This window comes from Pisolithus orientalis (assembly GCF_024613125.1).
Source record: "Pisolithus orientalis strain OTSU chromosome Unknown F5J12scaffold_7, whole genome shotgun sequence".
Taxonomy (NCBI): Eukaryota; Fungi; Basidiomycota; class Agaricomycetes; order Boletales; family Pisolithaceae; genus Pisolithus; species Pisolithus orientalis.
The window spans coordinates 300,579-320,437 of record NW_026260788.1 but is presented as its reverse complement, the minus strand read 5'-3'; the positions used below and the strand labels follow the sequence as shown (position 1 = coordinate 320,437).

The 19,859-nt window shown below is 49.7% G+C and overlaps 6 protein-coding genes across 6 annotated transcripts; 5 read left to right on the top strand and 1 right to left on the bottom strand.

Moving 5' to 3' along the window:
• Positions 1 to 256: 256 nt before the first annotated feature.
• Positions 257 to 2,367, top strand: F5J12DRAFT_515305 (acid protease). The gene is made up of 10 exons (XM_051739811.1): positions 257 to 275; positions 356 to 905; positions 954 to 974; positions 1,029 to 1,102; positions 1,159 to 1,189; positions 1,239 to 1,350; positions 1,401 to 1,610; positions 1,659 to 1,792; positions 1,846 to 1,976; positions 2,026 to 2,367. The coding sequence occupies exons 2-10, from the start codon at positions 617 to 619 to the stop codon at positions 2,260 to 2,262; spliced, it is 1,239 nt and encodes a 412-aa protein (XP_051602103.1). The 5' UTR covers positions 257 to 275; positions 356 to 616; the 3' UTR covers positions 2,263 to 2,367.
• A 273-nt stretch (positions 2,368 to 2,640) lies between these two features.
• On the bottom strand, positions 2,641 to 4,670 carry F5J12DRAFT_815568 (uncharacterized protein; the record flags this gene model as incomplete). The annotated part of the gene is made up of 12 exons (XM_051745033.1): positions 4,069 to 4,670; positions 4,003 to 4,016; positions 3,803 to 3,953; positions 3,494 to 3,750; positions 3,402 to 3,442; positions 3,333 to 3,351; positions 3,255 to 3,282; positions 3,172 to 3,193; positions 3,082 to 3,117; positions 3,005 to 3,029; positions 2,843 to 2,954; positions 2,641 to 2,781 (listed from the first exon to the last, which is right to left on the bottom strand). Exons 1-12 carry the CDS (start codon positions 4,219 to 4,221, stop codon positions 2,644 to 2,646), a joined length of 996 nt encoding a protein of 331 aa, XP_051602102.1. The 5' UTR covers positions 4,222 to 4,670.
• Positions 4,671 to 6,812: 2,142 nt separating this feature from the next.
• Positions 6,813 to 8,814, top strand: F5J12DRAFT_515087 (aspartic proteinase). The gene is made up of 9 exons (XM_051739809.1): positions 6,813 to 7,392; positions 7,449 to 7,469; positions 7,519 to 7,595; positions 7,647 to 7,677; positions 7,730 to 7,838; positions 7,888 to 8,100; positions 8,152 to 8,285; positions 8,342 to 8,460; positions 8,515 to 8,814. Exons 1-9 carry the CDS (start codon positions 7,101 to 7,103, stop codon positions 8,755 to 8,757), a joined length of 1,239 nt encoding a protein of 412 aa, XP_051602101.1. The 5' UTR covers positions 6,813 to 7,100; the 3' UTR covers positions 8,758 to 8,814.
• A 1,863-nt stretch (positions 8,815 to 10,677) lies between these two features.
• Positions 10,678 to 12,754, top strand: F5J12DRAFT_911582 (aspartic peptidase domain-containing protein). Its single transcript, XM_051749043.1, has 10 exons — positions 10,678 to 10,993; positions 11,065 to 11,085; positions 11,134 to 11,210; positions 11,262 to 11,292; positions 11,345 to 11,453; positions 11,503 to 11,715; positions 11,765 to 11,898; positions 11,955 to 12,073; positions 12,132 to 12,433; positions 12,514 to 12,754. The coding sequence occupies exons 1-9, from the start codon at positions 10,720 to 10,722 to the stop codon at positions 12,366 to 12,368; spliced, it is 1,215 nt and encodes a 404-aa protein (XP_051602100.1). The 5' UTR covers positions 10,678 to 10,719; the 3' UTR covers positions 12,369 to 12,433; positions 12,514 to 12,754.
• Positions 12,755 to 15,194: 2,440 nt separating this feature from the next.
• Positions 15,195 to 17,195, top strand: F5J12DRAFT_515057 (aspartic peptidase domain-containing protein). Its single transcript, XM_051739808.1, has 9 exons — positions 15,195 to 15,622; positions 15,676 to 15,696; positions 15,746 to 15,822; positions 15,874 to 15,904; positions 15,951 to 16,059; positions 16,113 to 16,325; positions 16,377 to 16,510; positions 16,567 to 16,685; positions 16,743 to 17,195. Exons 1-9 carry the CDS (start codon positions 15,328 to 15,330, stop codon positions 16,977 to 16,979), a joined length of 1,236 nt encoding a protein of 411 aa, XP_051602099.1. The 5' UTR covers positions 15,195 to 15,327; the 3' UTR covers positions 16,980 to 17,195.
• Positions 17,196 to 18,075: 880 nt separating this feature from the next.
• Positions 18,076 to 19,158, top strand: F5J12DRAFT_890410 (uncharacterized protein; the record flags this gene model as incomplete). The annotated part of the gene is made up of 6 exons (XM_051747407.1): positions 18,076 to 18,138; positions 18,195 to 18,204; positions 18,245 to 18,508; positions 18,566 to 18,606; positions 18,666 to 18,780; positions 18,836 to 19,158. The coding sequence occupies 6 exons, from the start codon at positions 18,076 to 18,078 to the stop codon at positions 19,156 to 19,158; spliced, it is 816 nt and encodes a 271-aa protein (XP_051602098.1).
• Positions 19,159 to 19,859: the final 701 nt, after the last annotated feature.

Below are 19,859 nucleotides of genomic sequence, written 5' to 3'. Positions count from 1 at the left end.
TGATTCTTTCGGGTCTCCGATACAGCGACTATGTGGGGCTAGATACTATCTAATATTGCAGCTTGTCCAAGAAAGCTTTTAGTCGATGATTGCTTTGCAACGCGGGAATCGAAAGCGAGTTCTGCTCTAAATGTGAACCTGCAGTCACTGAGACGAGTCGGAACAGAGCTGAGTGACACGCCTCGAACGACCCCGTGGCACACTCCCGGCCACAGCGGCTCGGACCAGCTCAGACCTCGCGTATGTGTTGAGAATATCGACATCCACAAAAAAAGGTCTGTTTGTTTCCTGCTCAACGATGGACTGCGATGGCCCTTGTGACCTAATTTTGGCCATTTTTATGATTTTTCCACAGGTAAAGCGAGTATGGGGGCGGATAAAGCGGCACTAGTAAAGTAATAAATAGCCTGCCAATCTGCTCTTCCCTGGTCAAGACAATTGTTCACCTCTTCAGATGAGTTACGTGCGCTGGAAGGCTTCCACGAGCTGTCAAACCTGATTATTTCTAAACGATGGGGTGCCGTGTCATTCCCGTGTTATTGTATAAGGGGGAAAAGAGGGGGCCAGAGAAGGGATCTCCTTTCCTCGCTCGAGTGCAAGTTCGACTCGAGCTGCCATGCACTCCTGCGGTTGTTTGCTCATCGCTATCCTCGCTCTGTCGGCTGCGGCGAAACCGATCGAGATTCGGGCCAGCTCCGTTACTCTTTCTCTCGCGAAGAAACTCGACACGAGTGGTAGTGCCCAGTATTTGGTCGACCAAGACAGAGCTCGGGCACAGGCCTTAATCCAACGAGGATTGAACACCACCAGCCAACAAAACCGCCGCGATGCCACTGTTCCTGCAAGCGAAAGTCAGGCGGTTGTCTACGTCGCGCAAGTCAACTTCGGCAGTAGCACTACTGAATGTGCGTTCAACACTGTTCGCGTTTGCCACCTCCTAATATAACATCCAGACAACCTGGTCGTCGACACTGGTACGCAGCATATTCTGAGTGAGAGTGATATTGCTAACTTTGTAAGTGACTCAGGTTCCTCCACTACCTGGGTGGGGGCTGGACAACCGTGGACACCAGACAGCAGCACTACGACCAATAACGAAGCAGTGGTGAACACTTTTCCTGACGGATGTATCTCATCCTGGCTGACTTCAGGATACAGTTAGTGATTTATGGCTCTGGCCAAATGGAGGGTTGGCTTTTTTGCTTGTTCTACTTCGTTCCGCGTTGATTCTGGAGTAGGTACTTTGTATACCGGACCCGTTTCCCTTGGCAACGGTCTCACAGTCCAAAACCAAGGCTTCGCTCTTTCCCATTTTGCGCAGGGTTTTCAAGGCTACGACGGCATCTTGGGGTGGGTGTTACAACACGCCAGCTTCAAATTGTATTAATACTAGCATTCAGAATTGGTCCAGAGGATTTAACGCTGGGGACTGTGGTAGAAAACCCGACTGAGACGATTCCCACCATAACACAGAATCTAAAGCAGTCGGGGTTGATTAGCCAAGCACTCGTTGGTGTTTTCTTTGAACCTTCTTCGACAGACACTGCAGAGGGCGAGTTGTCATTCGGTGCTCCCAATTCCGCCAGGTACACCGGCCAGTTAACGTACTAGTAAGGTGGAAAATCCGGCACAGTGCAACCGCTAACGCGTGTCCGCAGTCCTGTCACTGGTACAAGCCCTGCGTCACGTTACTGGGGTATAGACCAAAGCATTACTTACGGCTCTACCACGATTCTCTCTGTGACCGCCGGTATCGTGGATACGGGCACTACCCTTATCCATCTCGCATCAGGTGAATTCATTACTGCTTTATGCATGCGTCATTCTCTTCATCACGCAGACTAGACGCATTCATAGCATATCAGACCGCTACAGGTGCTCAGCTGGATTCACCGGCTCCGATTGGCACTGGGCTATTGTACATCACCACTGAGCAGTACAATCAGCTCCAAAATCTCGATTTCCACATCGGTGGTGTGAGCCCGATCCAAATTTCTCTGTTCTTGTTGTAATGCCTTGTTATAGGACACCTACACTTTGACGCCTAACGCGCAAATATGGCCTCGTGCTCTCAACGCAGTCATCGGCGGGTCCTCTGACCTTGTATACCTTATTGTCAGTAATCTTGCCACCCCCTCCGGCGTGGGCCTTGATTTCGTCAATGGCATGTGCTTCTTGGAACGCTACTACAGTGTCTATGATACTGACCAGAACCGTATTGGGTTTGCTTCGACCGAGTATACTACCTCCACTGTTAACTAGAAGTATCTGATTGATATTTTAATAAGGGCTAACCGTAGTTCGTTAAGTTCTACTTTCTAATCTGCGAAACTTGCTTGGGATAATCCAACAACAATACCTTGACACTGAGGCCTTCGCCTACGGGATGTGTACCATGAAGGCTTCAACTACTAAGTACAGCCTCGCAAACGCGTGGAATTTAGGATGCCCAGGTGCCAGTGGTCAAAAAATGGGATTGATTGTACAAGGAGACTGATCGAACAACTACACGAGTAAGTCTGCGGAAACCTTTTTTTGAGATGTCCATAACACAGACTGGGGTACCAGTAGATAAGCTTGTACTAGGGCATAACGCTAAACAATATGATACACGTCGACGATCTTACACTTCGTGAATGTCATTTATTTCGGACTGGTGAGAGCTGCACCGTAGGGGGTCAATACATTATCCCCCTCCCTGACGTGTGAACCTACTGGGGCTTCATCAACTTGTGAGGACACGGTCTCGTGGGTGACATTGATTAGTATAGGTTGGGGAGCCTTGATGCGGGCAAGGAACATCATCGTTTGCACCGAAAAGGTGTTTGATAGGTCGGCCTACCTTTTGATCCCTGTAGCTTGATCCTGCAGTCTCTGAACCTCTTGGGCTAAACCCTAATTCATAAGGCACCTCAGAGTTCCGTAGCCGATTGAAGAGTGCACGACTATTTAGCCTATACGTAGAGAGGTTTAGAGACAGCCGTGATCACGACATGGAACATACGCGGCAAGAAGCGAATTCGTATACACTGGCAACGACCCATTATCGTCGCATCATGCTAAAAAAGGATTTTGACTTACGCCCAGATTCGATAACGTAAAGACCCATCCACACATCTATGTCCCCGACGCATTAGAGCACTGAAATCGAATTTTCGAATATTAACATACAATTGTCGTTCATTGTCCAAAACTGTGATTACCATAAACATGAGTTAGAACGTTCCAAGATACGAGAAAATCGATGAACACACGCAAACGGCCTCCGCCAGTTCTGTCGTACTCGACGGAGTTTTAGTCAGAACGTTATATGCCGAAACGACATGATATACCTGGTTATCAGACCAGTTGCTTCAAGCAGGTGATTAGTACGGCATTTTCGGGACAGGTAGACCACTCACCAAGAGTGTATATTATCATGCGATCGATGATCCGTGATGTCCTAGTATTCGCTTATCGCCGCAATCCAACACCTAGAGGGATAGTGGCTTACCGGTCAAACCCAGTTTTCCGCAGATTGAGGTGGTGGCTCAGCGCCATCGCAATCAAGGTATCACACGCAATAGAAAGGACTAGAAAGCCAGTAATGCACCAACCCCAGTTATGGGCGAGCGTCACAGCGTCCCTCACGATGGAGGCAGCGATACCAAACACCAGGTGAAGTGCGCATTTTGAAATGGCGAGGAGGCCGCCCAAGATCAAAAGAAGTGGTTGCTCTGAGAGCCTGTACACTCGCAGAACGAAATACGCCTGCATAGAGATAAGGTTCGTTGCAGCAAACGTACTTGGTGCGATAAGTTACCTGGACAGCGAACGCGATCGGAGAACAAAGAAGTATTGTGACGACAGTGGGTACAGGGAGAATAGTAAGCTGTTGTGGTTCGGCGTAATCCGCCACGACCATTGCCCACATCCCTGCAATCACAAATGCCAGATGAATCGTTTGAATCGATCTGCAGAGCCATCAGAGCTGGAAAAAGTGCCGCAAGGTTGATTACCCACATCTCGAATGCAACCTTAGTTCGTATCAGTGACGAGACTTGGATATGAAACGACAATCAAACGTACCAGACTCTTGATTTTCCAGTTATCCCTGGGGAATCTCTGAAAGTACAGGTATGCCTGGACGGTAGCGGCCCCATACAGTACTCCTGAGACCACCGCACCAATTATAATGGGACCAAGGATGGGGTTCGCATTGAAACTCGGCGCTTGCTCCATGGCAGAATTCCGAAACTCCAGTCCAAACCCTACCCATAGTACTTATGGGTGGCAATTACCGCCGCCACCAGCGTTATTAGGAAACATGTTGATGAATTGCCGCATTTTGAAGATACCGAGCCTCGTTGGGTCCATACTGTACTACGTCCGATCGACTGGGGCTGTTACATCAGTCACCGGACCTGAGACCAACTAAGAATGGTGAAGAGGCTGTGGGAACCGCATGCGAAGCACATTTCTCAGTAGTCGTGAGTCCAGTAAAGAGTGTGTCGTCAAGCCCGTAAACTCGGTGGGCGAGTGACCATCTCTCTTGCTTCGAGAAGCCTAACCTGGGAAATAGCATGATGACCGCTCATAAATACGTGTCGTAAACCTCGATGAAAGTTGCCGGGTACGGATCGAGGTCCAAATTTCAAAACGCTATGGCTGACGATAGAGTTGGCTGGGCGTTGGCAGTGCATTGGACCTACTACTGTAACTAAACATATACAGTCACTGGTTTCACATGTCACCCTGCCACCATCATTGGACGGGACCGATACGACCTAGGCAAATGGGTTTAGTACCGTACCTGGCTGATAGCGGTCCTTCTTGGTCTGCAAGCCCAGTTGTTATCGTGACTATAGTATCTTCTATGAGCTATTGTGTAACAAAGAAGCTTCGAGTAAAGGAAAGCCGGGACCTACGGATATTCCGCGTACGCGTCTTTTATTTACCCACTTGTACCCGTTGACAGGCGTGGGGCTAAGTCAACGTGAACACTGCCGCGGAGCGCCGGCGCCTCTATGTAGACAGATTGAGAAGCCTTTTAGGTCCGATGTGGAGGCGACGGCACAGAGCGGCACTCGAACTCTGGCCCAGCCACACATAGGCATTGAGTTCAGCTCGAGGGGTAGCCCTGCGATAATTTACTTTTGATGCTGACGAGTCTGACTTAATGGAGCACTGAGGGGTTGGCTAGCTTTGGTGTTTCTTGGCGGACGAAGACCATGATCACTGGTTCCTCTCCGATCACAAAAAGCTGTCTACTATCTTATGCTTGCAAGGGCGCACATGTTCCCAAGCCGATATGCGCGCCAAGATGTATGCATCGACAAGGACGTCACGAAGCACTGTGAGTCAATGTCGTCAGTAGGTGCCAATCAACTTACCACATATGTATTTTGTGCGTTATGGAAAGGAAGTCAGGTTTTCCGGTATTACCCAAGCTATATTACTTGGTGCGGAAGAATCGGCAAATCTTTCTTTACTTACCCACACCGCAGGGACCAGTCATCTGTAAAATGGTCGAATTACAGCATACACTTTGGACAGCTTTTTGAATTGTTTGAGAGCTCGGCACGCACTGTTACTTCACCGGGTAAACGCTAAGCGTCAAGTTGGCCAGCCAACTTGACGCTTGGCTTTTGCAGATGCGGGTTTGATTTCTTAGCACCCCAAATATGACTACCCAATGTCAGGAGACGATTTGGGGTCCCTCCAGCGTCCAAGGCCTCATGTCCTCTGAGGGGTCATGAGTGCACACCCCAATGGAATGATATGTCAAAAAATGCACATGCCTGAAAGCAAAACTATCCTCATGGAGGATGGCATCTGGCAATAACCACACCTAGAAAAAGGGCATATTATTTCATATGGGGAGCTTCGGACCTGATGAGAGTGCATTTTAATGTTGACTTGATACAATCCCGGCATTACAGCAGTGCCAAGAACGATAAAACGGACCATGGTGTCTGCACCCACGTACCTCGGGTTAGGGACGCTTTAATTCTCCTATCTCTTCGACGCGTACCTTTCTGTGCCCACAATCCGGAGTACGGAGGGCAGAGTCTGCTATTCACTATTGCGGAACCAACCAGAACGAAGACGTAGGTCGTAATTATAGTTCAACGGAACATTTCGGACGCGCTGTGATTTAGTAGAGCGGACATTAATTCATTTGTGTCCTCCGTCAGTAGATGGAGAACAAAAATTTGTGGACAGGCAGTTGATTCTACGGTCTCTACTACTTTCTCGCCGCAGTAGAAGAAAAAGAACCGAAACCTTGCCAATGCAAGAACTCGTACTCCAGACTACTCCCCCGAGTGGCAGTGCAACATGATGGTGAATGCCTAGTGCCTGCCGTAAGCGGTGCAATGCACAGGAGCCATACACATGCATCAGTAAAGCTAAGCGTTCAAAAACCTGGGTTTTCAAGCGCTTAATGTTCGCCAGTGTTTGCCGAGCATTCAAAAACTGTCTAATGTGCATGCTGTAATTTGGCTGAATTTACTGATGTGGCAGCTCGATGCAGCCGAAGCCTTTTCCTTAGCCTTGGACTGCAGTGGCGGCAGGAACAGGTGCAGGGAAAACCCTGCCGTTCACATTCCCTCCGTTTAAATCAGTAATGATAAAGGAGCTGTCGTAATCTCTCCCCTGGATGTGCTCAAAGACGAACATGTGAGTTGTCTTACATTCAACCCTAACATAAGGGCTGATGCAGATCTGAAAGGTCGGAAGATCTTTACGTCCAAGGATATCTACACTGTAGGAGTCAATTCAGAGACGTACACTGACACATTGTACATGGCATGTCCAATGAACCATACTGAAGTTAAAGGCCCTCGAAGACTTCGAGTACAACATAAAATTTTCCGGAGTTCTAGGAAGCAAGACGTGCACCGCATTTATCCGGATTCCTAGAAGGGCTGGTTGCGAGACTACCGAGAAGGGAGGCCAACTAATGTCCGTGCCTTGTCCCTCTCACAATTCGGGACCCGAATGAGCGCCCTGTTCAAAACTGAACCATCCCTTCATGAATTTTCACATAAAAGGACAGCTGGTTATTGAAGCCAGCTTCCTGCGCTGCGTTCGAAACATCCGGACACATTCCAGCAGACATGTTCTCTGCTGTATCCTTGCTTACTACCGTCCTCTTCGCGTTGTCCACCGCGTCCAGCCCGGTTGAGATTCGCTCTCCGTTGATCACGCTACCGTTCGCAAGGAGCCTCAACACACGGGACGGTACCCTCAACCTCCTGCAGCACGACCAGGCTCGCGCAACCGCTCTTCGTGGTCGCGGCATTGCCACTGCCGCGGGAGAACTTGACCGTCGCCAGGGCAGCATACTCGTCACTAACGAGGTGGCCCACTACATTGCAGCGGTTGGCATTGGTAGTCCCGCTACTACTTGTGCGTGCCAAAAATTTCCTGTGTTGGGTTGTCTGATCTAATGTCACGTGTATTAGACAACCTGATCGTTGACACTGGTGCTCAATATGGCTTCTTTATCTATTCCGGGTCCTGATCGGTTTTCAGGATCTTCAAACACCTGGGTTGGAGCCGGAATTCCTTACGAAGTGACGAGTACTAGCGTGGACACTGGCGAACCTGTGGTAAGTAGTCGCTGCTCACCACAATGGAATGGTACCGATTGATTATCGCAGTCCGCCACCTACGGCAACTACTCTTTCTCCGGTAGGTCCACTGCACCGCATCTACTTGACAATGTGATGACTAACCGATGTAGGAAAGGAATATACTGACACTGTTACCCTCGGGTGTCTCACCATCACCCAGCAGTCGATAGGTGTTGCCTCGCAATCAGCCGGTTTCTCGGGCGTAGATGGCATCCTTGGGTAAGCGATATCTTTGCGCTTTGATGTCTATATCATTGATATTTTATAGAATAGGTCCGGAAGATTTGACCGTGGGCACTTTGACTAATGAGCCATCCACCGGAATTCCTACCGTTACCCAGAACCTGTACACGCAGGGAACGATCCCCGCCGAAATTGTTGGCATTTCCTTCGAGCCTACTACCACCACATCATTCACGAACGGAGAATTGACGTTCGGTGGTGTTGATTCCAGCAAATACACCGGTACCTTGAATTACACGTGAGTACGAAACTATTGTTGATGCATGCGACGCTGACACAGTGTCACCAGCCCCCTCACCACCACTAGCCCTGCTTCGCGATACTGGGGTATAAACGAGAGTATTGCCTATGGTGGGACGACCATCTTGTCGACGACCGCTGGTATTGTTGACACTGGTACCACTTTGATCCTCATTGCTTCGGGTGAGTTGAATTCCTACTAACGTTGGAAGAATGAAGGTTGATGGATGCGTAACAAGACGCCTTCGACCAGTACCGGTCTTTGACTGGTGCCGTGAGCGATTCCGCCACTGGCATGTTGCGAATCACCACTTTGCAATACATTGCGCTCCAGAATCTCAACTTCAACATTAACGGTGTAAGTTCCTTTGCATACCTTGTACATTGATCTCACCTAGTACTTACTATGCAGGTCACCTATACTTTGACTCCTAATGGTCAGATCTGGCCTCGTGCCCTCAACACGTACATCGGTGGCAGCTCCTCTTGCGTGTACCTCGTCGTCAATGACATTGGAGTTGGATCGAACTCTGGCTCTGGTCTGTACTTCGTTAATGGCCAGGCTTTCCTCGAGCGGTTCTACAGTGTCTTCGACACTACCAACGCTCGTGTTGGGTTCGCTACGACGCCATATACTGATGCTATTACAAACTAAACATTTAATGGCTTGCAGGGAGGTAAGGTCTGTGTTACAGGACGATATAATTTTCTGTGGGCTTTTCTGTTCACTTTTCTGCGGACTTTTCTGTGGACTTCTTAAGCAAGACTCTATTTATTGAGATTCGTCTGCAACCTTTCGTTGCGCATGTTGTAACTTGTCACCAATATATTGGCTACAAATGTTGCACGCCAAGATGGTTTACTCCGGACCACAGAAAGTTTGCAACCTCAGGCTATGGTTTCCAGCCAACAGTTCCGCACAATGAGACTAGCAAGTCCAAAGTCACGCAGAAGCCAGATATTGTTATGTCCGCCGCCGTAGGAGGTCGCTGCATATAAATTAAGGGAGAGCCCCTGCAGTAGTGGGGCTGCAAGGTCAACAATGACAACTGACAACGTCAGCCCTTATATATGAATGGTAGCCCATAAACGCATCTGCAGGCACAACCACTTTGTCCTTTGCAGGTGCGGTGTGAACACGAATGAATTTGGTCAGTTCCGCAGAGATGATCAAGTCCTCGACGTCTTTCAACCGGCTTGACAAGGACACTTAAAGGTGGGTGTTGCAGTCGAACTAGACCGCCCACGCGCATTGTCAGTTCTTCCTCGGACTGAGTAAAATATCAACGACGGTGCCCCGTGCTCCATTAGTTATGTCAAGGTCCAATTGCTACAGGAAAATCGGCAGCGGGCGATGAGCCCATGGATACAGTCGAAGACACCCAAAGCAACAGAGGCTGACAAGTAATCTTAATCATCCATCTGTCAATGATTCTGGCACGACAGCATCACTTTCTACTTGGCAATCAATCGTTATCTACGCGACTGTCAACGCGTTTTGCCGGGAGTTCGGGGGCACGATTGTCCGGCTTTCCATACTGCTGCGAATAGAACATCAAGTAGCCGTCTGCTTCGGTCGCCTTAGGGACGCAACCTGAAGAAACCATACGCGACAGGAGCGCCCCGGAAACACCTCCAGCGAAAACAGAGAACAAACTCCTGTTCACTATGTCAAGTCACTGGTATCAATACTTGGTCTTCAAACCAGATAAGTTACAACCTGCCAATGGGACTGGGTGATACAAGGGCTACGGAACTAAATCTGGTATGTACGTATATGCGAATTCAAGTACTGGAGTACTGATCAGCGAACCGAACATCATGCATCCTGTTAATCACGGCGCGTCCGAAGTGTCCCAAACCATAACTTAAGTCATACGACACACGTCTTAATCTTGGTTGGTTCCGCAACAGTGAGCAGCAGACTCGTCGAAGAAACAGTAGAATTAACGTGTCCCCAATCTGAGGTACGTCTATTATTTGGAAGTTCTCGACCCCTCCTGAGACTTCCCCAAACAAAAGCAGACTGAGAGTTTGTCGCCTTGGTCAGGTTCTGATAGGATTATCTGAATCTGATGCTATAGTGCTGTATGTCTATAGTGCATGACATCATGGTCTATTTTATTATTCTTGACATTACTGTAATATTGGGCTTGTGCCATGTCAACATTACAACGCACTCTCACTAGATGAAATAATATATAGCCCCCTTTTAGGTATGGTTATTGCCAGATGCCTGTCCTCCCAGAGGACAGTTTTACTTTCGAGCATGTGCTTTTTGTGACATATCGTTCCATTGCGGTGTGCACTCATGATCCCTCGGAGGACATGTGGCCTGGGATCGCCTCCCGACAAGACAATCTCGGTTCGTTCTCGGACAGTTCGGTACCCTCCACCAATCAGCGCAGATTCCCTCCATGCTGATGCGTATGTTCGCTGTCTTTTGTCACATATTAGAGCCTGTTCTAGGCTTGGCACTCAGCCCACGCCTCTCCCGACACAAGCGACATAAGCGGACCGTGTGTTTTTCTTTATGAGTTTTCATACAAAACTAAGAACTGGTCATTGAAACCAGCTTCCTCCGGCGTTCGAAGCATCCGGATACCCTCCAGTAGACATGTTCCCCGTTGCATCCTTACTTACCACCGTCGTCCTCGCGTTGTTCATCGTGGCCGGCGCGGTTGAGGTTCGCTCTCCGTCGATTACGCTACCGTTCGCAAGGAGCCTCAACACAAGGGGTGGTACCCTCAACCTCCTGGAGCACGATCAAGCTCGCGCAACTGCTCTTCGTGGTCGGGGCAATGCCTCTACTGCTGGAAAGCTTGACCGTCGCCAGGACAGCATACCGGCCACTAACGAGGTAACCTCATACATTGCAGCGGTTGGCGTTGGTAGTCCCCCTACTACTTGTGTGTGCCGATTTCCTGCGCTGGGTTGTCTGATTTAATGTCACGTGTATTAGAGAACCTGATCGTCGACACCGGTACCCAAAATGGCTTCTTGATCTATTCTAGGCACTGATGGGTTTTAGGATCTTCAAACACCTGGGTTGGAGCTGGAACTTCCTACGTAGTGACGAGCACTAGCGTGAACACTGGTGAACCTGTGGTAAGTAGTTGCTGCTCACCGCAATGGAATGGTACCGATTGATTGTCGCAGTCCGTCCACCACGGCTCTAGCTCCTTCTCTGGTAAGCCCATCGTAACACGCTTACTTGCAAATGTGACGATCGACTGGCATAGGAACGGAATATACCGACACCGTTACCCTCGGGTCCCTCACCATAAGCCAGCAGTCGATAGGTGTTGCTTCGACGTCGACTGGTTACTCAGGAGTAGATGGCGTCCTCGGGTAAGTAATTTCTCTAGGCTTCGATGTCTAGATTGATAATATTTCGTAGGATAGGTCCAGAAGATTTGACCCTGGGTACTTTGACTAATCAGCCATCCACTCAAATCCCTACCGTTACCCAGAACCTGTTCGCGCAGGGAACGATTCCCGAGGAAGTTGTTGGCATTTCCTTCGAGCCAACCACCACCTCGTCATCCGTGAACGGGGAGTTGACGTTTGGCGGTACTGATTCCAGTAAATACACCGGTACCTTGAATTACACGTGAGTACGGAACTACTGTTGATGCATGCGACGTTGACACTGTCATCAGGCCCCTCACCACCACCAGCCCTGCTTCGAACTACTGGGGTATTGACGAGAGCATCGCCTATGGTTCGACAACTATCTTATCGATGACCGCTGGTATTGTTGACACTGGTACCACTTTGATCCTCATTGCTTCGGGTAAGTTGAGTTCGTACTAGCATTGAGAGATTGAAGGCTGATGAGTGCGTAACAAGATGCCTTCAACCAGTACCAGTCTTTGACTGGTGCCGTGTTGGATTCCGCCACTGGCATGTTGCAAATCACCACTTCGCAATACGAAGCGCTCCAGGACCTCGACTTTTATATTAACGGTGTAAGTTCCATTGCACGTCCTGCACATTGGTTCCCCTCAATTGATGCTTGCTATGCAGGTCACCTATACTTTGACTCCTAATGGCCAGATCTGGCCTCGTTCCCTCAACACGGCCATTGGTGGCAGCGCCTCTAACATTTACCTCATTGTCAATGACATTGGAACAAACTCTGGCTCTGGACTGGACTTTATTAACGGCCAGACCTTCCTCGAGCGGTTCTACAGTGTCTTCGACACTGCCAGTAATCGTGTCGGGTTTGCTACGACGCCCTATACTGATGCTACCTCAAACTAAACATTTAATAACTCGCAAGGGGGGTAAGGCCGGTTGTAAGGGCAATACATTTTCTGCGGGTTTTTGTAAGTAGGACTCTGTGCATATCTGGATTCGTCTTCAACTTTTCCGTGCGCATGCTATGACTTGTCACCGATATTGGCAGCAAATGTTGCGGACCAAGATGGTTACTCGGGAATACAGGAAGCTAAGCGTTACATGGTACACAATTTTTCTACTTCTGCCAAGCGTTCTTCCTGGCCACTTTCCTCTAGCAATTGATGGCTTTCATGTTCAATGTTTGCAACCTACCGTTTTCAGCCAACAGTTCCACACGATGAGACTATCGGAAGTCCAATGACTTGTCTTCGAGACAAGTCCAAAGTCACGCAGAAACCAGATGCTGTTATCTCCGTCGCTGCAGAAAGTGTTACATATTAGACGGTCAAAAATGACAGTTGGCAGCGTTAGCCCCCGTGAGCGGTAGTTAGTAGATGCCTATGCTACTGTCATAGGCAGCTGGAGATGTTGCGCAGTACGCACGACCACCTTGTCCTTTGCAGGTACAGTGTGAACACGAAAGGATTTAGTGGGTTTCGCAGGAATGACCAACTCTTCCAGGTCTTTCAGCGCGCTTGATGAGGACGCAAAGGTAGGTGTTGCAATCGAACTAGGCCGCTTGCAGGCACTGTTGGTTCTTCCTCCGAACTGAGTAAAATATCAATGACGGTGTCCTGTGTTCCACTAGTTATATCGAGGTCGGTTTCCACACTTTGCGTGACTGTAACTTGTTGCAAAAAAAGCTTGGTTGAAGGAAGTCCGCCAAGAGACCAAGAGCATCGCTACAGGGAACTCGGCAACCGGCCATAATGAGTCCATGAACGTCGTGGATGACACCCAAGGCAGTAGAGGCTGACGAGGAATCATCTGTCCGCCAATGGTTCTGGAGCGGCAGTATCACTTCCTACTTGGCAATCGTTATCTTCAATTCCCGGGCTGAATTCTCTATCTCTTCTCACCATGTGCACTTGTTCTGCCATGTGAGGTTTCATGACCTGTGTTCAATTTTGTAATCCGTTTTTTTCTTGGAGGGGGGAATAGCGGGTCTTGCGAAGGAAGTGAACAGACACAAAAGCGAAAATACGTATGGGTTGTGGAGTGCATCAATGCTGGACGGACACTCCTTGAAGATCTCTATCGTCCAGGCGCGACTCTTCTACTTCACTTGCCACCATTCGATACTAAACCAGGTGCTTATGACCCAACTGCTCTTTTGTCCGAGGACGAATCAGAAACTTCCGTTCATGAAGAGGAGAATGAAGGCATACGAGTCAGAAGTGAGAGCAAGGAAGTGAAAGGTGAGACGAAGAATGCCTTACCAGTACACGTAGATGCAGAATTTGCCGCGGAAGTTGCAGGAGTGGAGTACGACGAATTCCACAAGGGAGTGAAGAAGCTACAGGCTGCACCTTCGGCCCTGTCGCCTTTGGAGTATGGCAGAGTGCCTCTCGCGAGAGGTCTTATATACTTTGCATCGGCTTCCGCCAAATCGACCCACAGGCGGGGTGCCATTATTCTCTCCGCCTTCCTTGATCTCTCTGTAGTCATTCTGCGTGCTTTCCGAATCAATCTGTGAGGTCAATGGGCGCGATTATGTCGGTGTTGTTGCGCCATGCGGTGGTGGGTGCGTTTCATTGTTCCCCCGAGGCCAGTCGGGCATATAACAGCAATTGCTGTGGCCACATTGTAACTTGGATATCTCACTTTCGGCTGTGCTGGGAAGTATCTTGATGGGATAAGTTACCTTCGCCATACGATAATCCGCCCTGCGAGCAGACGGCGCATACCCCCGCGCTTTGTCGTGCGGAGTCTCAGTGCGTGTGGCCTCCCGATGATAACCTGGCAAGATGGTATTTCCTCCATCGCTCTGCCGTTTCCTAACGTGTGTCCCTCCGACATGGCGCACTTCAAAGACAACACATCGCATTGTCGCTGTCGGTGCTTGGCGTTGATGTCATCAATCTGCGTAGTGGTTGAGAGGTGAATGAAGAAGACCTTTGACATTGACACATAGTGGAGAGCGAATATCAGGAGATGTGGTTTCCCTTACAACCACACAGTACAACCTGCTACATAGTGGGAACAAGAGGCGAGTGGCTCAAACTGGTTTCGTCAGGCATCACCAACTCGACACTGATCCAGATCGACTACTGTGACTATTAGATGACTTGACGAAACATTGTACACACCACCGTTTCGTAAGACCTTCCAGAATTCTCCAACTTCTATTCCCAAGGGAACGCGTTGGATCTATTATCAAATGCTACCTGATCGATCAGCTGTCAAGGTTCTGTTCGAGGGCATCACACGTCCGAAGTGTCCCAACCATAACTTATGATCACGACCCATGTCTTCCATTTCGGAATAGCAGACTCTGCCTTGCTCCAGATGAGGTGTGCCCCTTTTTTAGGTATCATTATTGCCAAATGCTGTCCTCCACGAGGACAGCTATACCTTTGAGCATGTGTTTTTTTTGCCATGTCGTTCCATTGCAGCGTGCACTCATTACCCCTCAGAGGATATGTAGCCTTGGACACTGGAGGGAGTTTAAATCGTCTCTCGACAAGACAATCTCGGTTCGTTCTCGGACAATTGGGTTATCATCAATCACGGCCGAGCTTCCCACTTGTTAGCCCCGCCCTCATTGTGGATAGGAGAAATTGTCGTGTGCAATGATAGCTTACCGGTGCCCTCCACCAATCAGTGCACATTCCTCCCATGCCGATACGTACGTTTGCTCTCTTTTGTCACGTACTCGGAATGGACTGTTGTGCCCTCGTGTGCCAGCCCGTGTCATCCCCGAAATAAGCGATACAAGTTCACCGTGTGCTCTGCCTTATGAGTTTTCACATAAAAGGACTGGTTATTGAAAGCAGCCCCCTTCGCTGCGTTCGAAGCATCGGGGCACACTCCAGCAGACATGTTCCCTGTTGCATCTTTGCTTACTACCGTCCTTCTCGCGTTGTCCACCGCGGCCAGCCCGGTTGAGATTCGCTCTCCGTTGATCACGCTACCGTTCGCAAGGAGCCTCAACACAAGGGGTGGTACCGTCAACCTCCTGCAGCATGATCAAGTCCGCGCAACTGCTCTTCGTGATCGGGGCAATGCCATTGCCGCTGGGCGTCTTGACCGTCGCCAGAGCAACATGCCCATCACCACTTTCGAAGCGGCCGGTTACATTGCAGCGGTTGGTGTTGGTAGCCCCGCTACTACTTGTGTGTACTTAAAACTACCCTTACTGAGTTGTCCAATCTGATTTCACGTGCAGACAACCTGATCGTCGACACCGGTACTCAAAAAGGCCCCTTTATCTATTCTAGGCGCTTATGGGTCTTCAGGATCTTCAAACACCTGGGTTGGGGCCGGAACTCCCTACAAAGTGACGAATACCAGCGTGGATACTGGCGAACCTGTAGTAAGTAGTCGCCGCGCACAGTAATGGAATGGTACCGATCGATTGTCGCAGTATGTCCCCTATGGCTCTGGCTCCTTCTCTGGTGAGACCACCGCACCGCACCTCAGCGTGATGACTGACTGATATAGGAACGGAATATACCGACACCGTTACCCTCGGGTCTCTCACCATAACCAAGCAGTCAATAGGTGTTGCTTCGACGTCGACTGATTTCTCAGGAGTAGATGGCGTCCTCGGGTAAGTAATATCTCTACGCTCTGATGTCTAGATTGCTAATATGTGCTTCGTAGGATAGGTCCGGAAGATTTGACCCTGGGTAGTTTGACTAATGAGCCATCCACTGAAATCCCTACCGTTACCCAGAACCTTTACACGGAAGGCAAGATTCCCGCCGAAATTGTTGGTGTTTCCTTTGAACCTTCCACCACCACGTCATCCATGAACGGAGAGTTGACGTTCGGTGGTATCGACACCAGTAAATACAACGGTGTCTTGACTTACACGTGAGTACGAAACTACCAGTGATACATGCGACGCTGACACTGTACCACGAGTCCCCTCACCACCACGAGCCCGGCTTCGTACTACTGGGGTATTAACGAGAGCATTACCTATGGTTGGACGACCATCTTGTCGACAACCGCTGGTATTGTTGACACTGGTACCACTTTGATCCTCATTGCTACGGGTGAGTTGAGTTCCTACGAATGTTGGAAGAATGAAGGCTGATGGATGCGTAACAAGACGCCTTCAACCAGTACCAGTCTTTGACTGGTGCCGTGAGCGATTCCGCCACCGGCATGTTGCGAATCACCACTTCGCAATACAGTGCGCTCCAGAACCTCTACTTCAACATTAACGGTGTAAGTCCCATTGCACACCTTGGGCATTGACCCCCTTAATTAATGCTTGCTATGCAGGTCACCTATACCCTGACTCCTAATGGCCAGATCTGGCCCCGTTCCCTCAACACGTATATTGGTGGCAGCTCCTCTTACGTGTACCTCATCGTCAACGACATTGGATCAAACTCTGGCTCAGGCCTGGACTTCGTTAATGGCAAGGGTTTCCTCGAGCGGTTCTACAGTGTCTTCGACACCACCAACTCTCGTGTCGGCCTCGCCACGACCTCATATACTTATGCTATCATAAACTAAGCATTTACATAATAAGTTGCAGGGGGGTAAGGTCCGGTGTGGACTTTTGCAAGTAAGGTGCTCTGCGATGGTAACTAGGACTCTGTACATATCTGGATTCGCCTGCGACCTTTCCATGGGCATGTTGTAACTTATCTCCGATATATTGGCTACAATTGTTGCAGACCAAGATACTTGCGGTTTATTCGGAATGGAGAGGTCACCCACTTCGCTGAAGAATGATGTTGTGGCAGAAGATTATTACATGCATACCTCAGGCCTCAGCCTTCCCTGCGCTATGCTACGGAGGAACGTGTCTGACTTCGACCGATAATTATTTCCGTGTGGACTTTTCATTTGCAGCGCATTATTGCACGCTTCTATCAATGGCCGCTCTCATGAATTCGAGCGGCCGCCAGCATCCCCGTCGTGGACCAAATCGGTTCTAAATTCCTACCTCCCAGAGGCGCTTTTCCCTGCGAAGGGCATATTGTTAGCCTTTGTCATATGACGACGTTGTCCATTCTCACCTCTGTGACGACTACTCTTGCAAAGGCTTTGTCCGTAGTCACCATGCGAAGTAGAGAATGGGTGTTTTAGGGGACCCGCCCTTGGCCTGTCCACCGACATGCGACCTCGGGCCACACCGGTGATATACATATCACTAGAAGAATGGCGCTCGTGCACGCCCATCACTAGGTCGTTATCCTTCCACGGAGAAGGCAACAGCACAGCGCGTTGATGTTTCGCTCGCGGGCAGCTGAAAGTGTTTACTTAAATGCATGCACTACTGGCGTAAGTCCCGACATGATACGTTCCATGCCACTTATTCCCCTGATATTGGGGCTTTCTGGGTTAGATTCACCGCGATTCCGAGGGTGACTGGATTTCTGGCCCTTGTCCTTGTTTCTGACTGGGAGTCTTATTCTACCATAGGCAAGTGAAGTACGGCCCACTGTAAGTTTCGCTCGTCCCACACTGTCCCCTGCATTGCAAAGCATTTACTAATACTGAGTCACTATGGGAAGCGGGACCGCGGTGCCACCATCATCCTGATTCCTCATATAAACAACCAAGAGGCGGAGTCAGTAGAACTTGAGTTTGACCTTTTCCCCAGATGCCTTACACATCATTCGCAGTCGCAGGTGCTGGGCCCACGATCGGCGGTCGTATAGTAAAGGTCAGTGGTGGTGGACTTCCGAGTGAATGAATAGCCCCTGATTTCACAGATCACAGGCCCTGATTAGTAGAGGCGCATCAGTAGTCGTGCTGACGCGTCCGGGTAGCGGACCCACGTCCTAACCCCCTTCTTCAAGGTGCCAAGATCGCAAACGTGAACTACGCGGACGTGCCAGGAGTGTCGACTGTCCTCCGTGATAACAATGTGGAAGTTCTCATCTCTGCGCTGTCTTTCGCGGCACTTCAGGCTCAAATACCTCTCGCTGAGGCTGCTCAGGCTGTGTCCGTGAAGTTACTTGTGCCATCTGAGTTCGGAATGCCATCCGAAGGGGCCACGGACGGAGTCCTTGCGATCAAATCACAGTTTGTCGGTATGTTCTTGGTACGTGTAACTTGTTGAGGCTTCCCACTGATAAGTTACTTATCAGCGTACGCGAAATCACTGGGTATTCCCGTACTACGTGTCTACGTACGTATTGCTATTGAATGCCACGAGGGGAAGGCCGTAATACCCAACGTCCGATCTAGTGTGGCATGTTCATGGAATTCATCCCATGGTTAACGGGCGTCGAACTGGGCAAATTCCATTTACTGGGCCAGCAAAACATGCCCGCTTCTTTCACCTCGCTGGATGACGTATCAGGTATGCCGCGGTATTTTCACAAAATGGCGTAATCAGTGCATACTTCCTCGAACAGGCTTCGTTGCGCACGCTCTCACGACTTTCCCATCATCATCCCTCCACGATGCCACGTACCGTATCGAGGGTGATCGCACGTCTCTGGAGGATATCGGGGCTCTGTATGAGGGGCGTGATCCTCCGGTGCCAGCCGTACATGTCGACAAGCTCCCGGACGGCTTTGACAAGCAGACGTTCTTGCAAGCTAAGTTCGCCGAGGGAAGAATCAGCGCGGGTTGGGATAATTATCTCAATAAGGATGTCCCAGAGAACGCCGCCAGTGGCACTAAAGCGTGGGAGGGACGTCATTGGAAAACGGTTAAGGAGGTCTTAGGATTTTAAATTGGCTCGTCCGTGAAAATAGCTTGGCTGGCATCATGTCTGCTTATGGGGAACGCGAATTGGTCATATCCACCAGGCCGATACATACCACTGATCAATGTTGCTCCGTTGCTTCGTAGTCTTCTACGACGGTTGTAATACCATCATATCAATTGGCGAAGTTCGAAAACCAGAAATTGCTTTCGTATATGTACAATGCCCCAGGTACCCAAGCAGGATGAACGTGAAAGAAGAAAGGAGTTGTGAATGATATGCGAGATAATGTGGGAGACACTGATGATGTGAGCATTGCGCGTGTCTGGACTTCTGGGGTTAATGTTTAACCCGCAAGGCAGCCAAGCAAACAACGGTTGGAAGACGATCGACATGGGAAAAGAAATCTGCCGTGCGTCTCGAGAAGGGAAGGGTGGGACGGCGAACTGGTACCGCGACGGCGTTCACAAGGGTCGACGGTGGCCCGGCCAAAAGGTTCGATGCAGGTAATGCCAGGCACAACACGGAAGAACCGTCACCACCCCGATTGCCTCGAATGAAAGTGATTCTGAGGATATGTCTAGATAGTATGGAGAGTACTGGAGTGGCGTTTGTAGTGTTAGGATACTGGATACAGTGTGGTGCTGGGCGAGCCAATAAACCGTACACGGCTAATGAGTCCAGAGTGGTGCAGGGTTCGGATAAATGAGTAGACACATGCATGCCCC

Coding starts and splice junctions, on each gene's coding strand:
- F5J12DRAFT_515305 (XM_051739811.1), top strand. CDS start 617: ATGCACTCCTGCGGTTGTTTGCTCATCGCTATCCTCGCTCTGTCGGCT. Junction 1,351..1,400: donor GGCTACGACGGCATCTTGGG/GTGGGTGTTACA, acceptor ACTAGCATTCAG/AATTGGTCCAGAGGATTTAA. Junction 1,793..1,845: donor CCTTATCCATCTCGCATCAG/GTGAATTCATTA, acceptor CACGCAGACTAG/ACGCATTCATAGCATATCAG.
- F5J12DRAFT_515087 (XM_051739809.1), top strand. CDS start 7,101: ATGTTCTCTGCTGTATCCTTGCTTACTACCGTCCTCTTCGCGTTGTCC. Junction 7,470..7,518: donor CAACCTGATCGTTGACACTG/GTGCTCAATATG, acceptor ATCGGTTTTCAG/GATCTTCAAACACCTGGGTT. Junction 8,286..8,341: donor TTTGATCCTCATTGCTTCGG/GTGAGTTGAATT, acceptor ATGCGTAACAAG/ACGCCTTCGACCAGTACCGG.
- F5J12DRAFT_911582 (XM_051749043.1), top strand. CDS start 10,720: ATGTTCCCCGTTGCATCCTTACTTACCACCGTCGTCCTCGCGTTGTTC. Junction 10,994..11,064: donor CATTGCAGCGGTTGGCGTTG/GTAGTCCCCCTA, acceptor CACGTGTATTAG/AGAACCTGATCGTCGACACC. Junction 12,074..12,131: donor TCGACTTTTATATTAACGGT/GTAAGTTCCATT, acceptor CTTGCTATGCAG/GTCACCTATACTTTGACTCC.
- F5J12DRAFT_515057 (XM_051739808.1), top strand. CDS start 15,328: ATGTTCCCTGTTGCATCTTTGCTTACTACCGTCCTTCTCGCGTTGTCC. Junction 16,060..16,112: donor GGAGTAGATGGCGTCCTCGG/GTAAGTAATATC, acceptor TGTGCTTCGTAG/GATAGGTCCGGAAGATTTGA. Junction 16,511..16,566: donor TTTGATCCTCATTGCTACGG/GTGAGTTGAGTT, acceptor ATGCGTAACAAG/ACGCCTTCAACCAGTACCAG.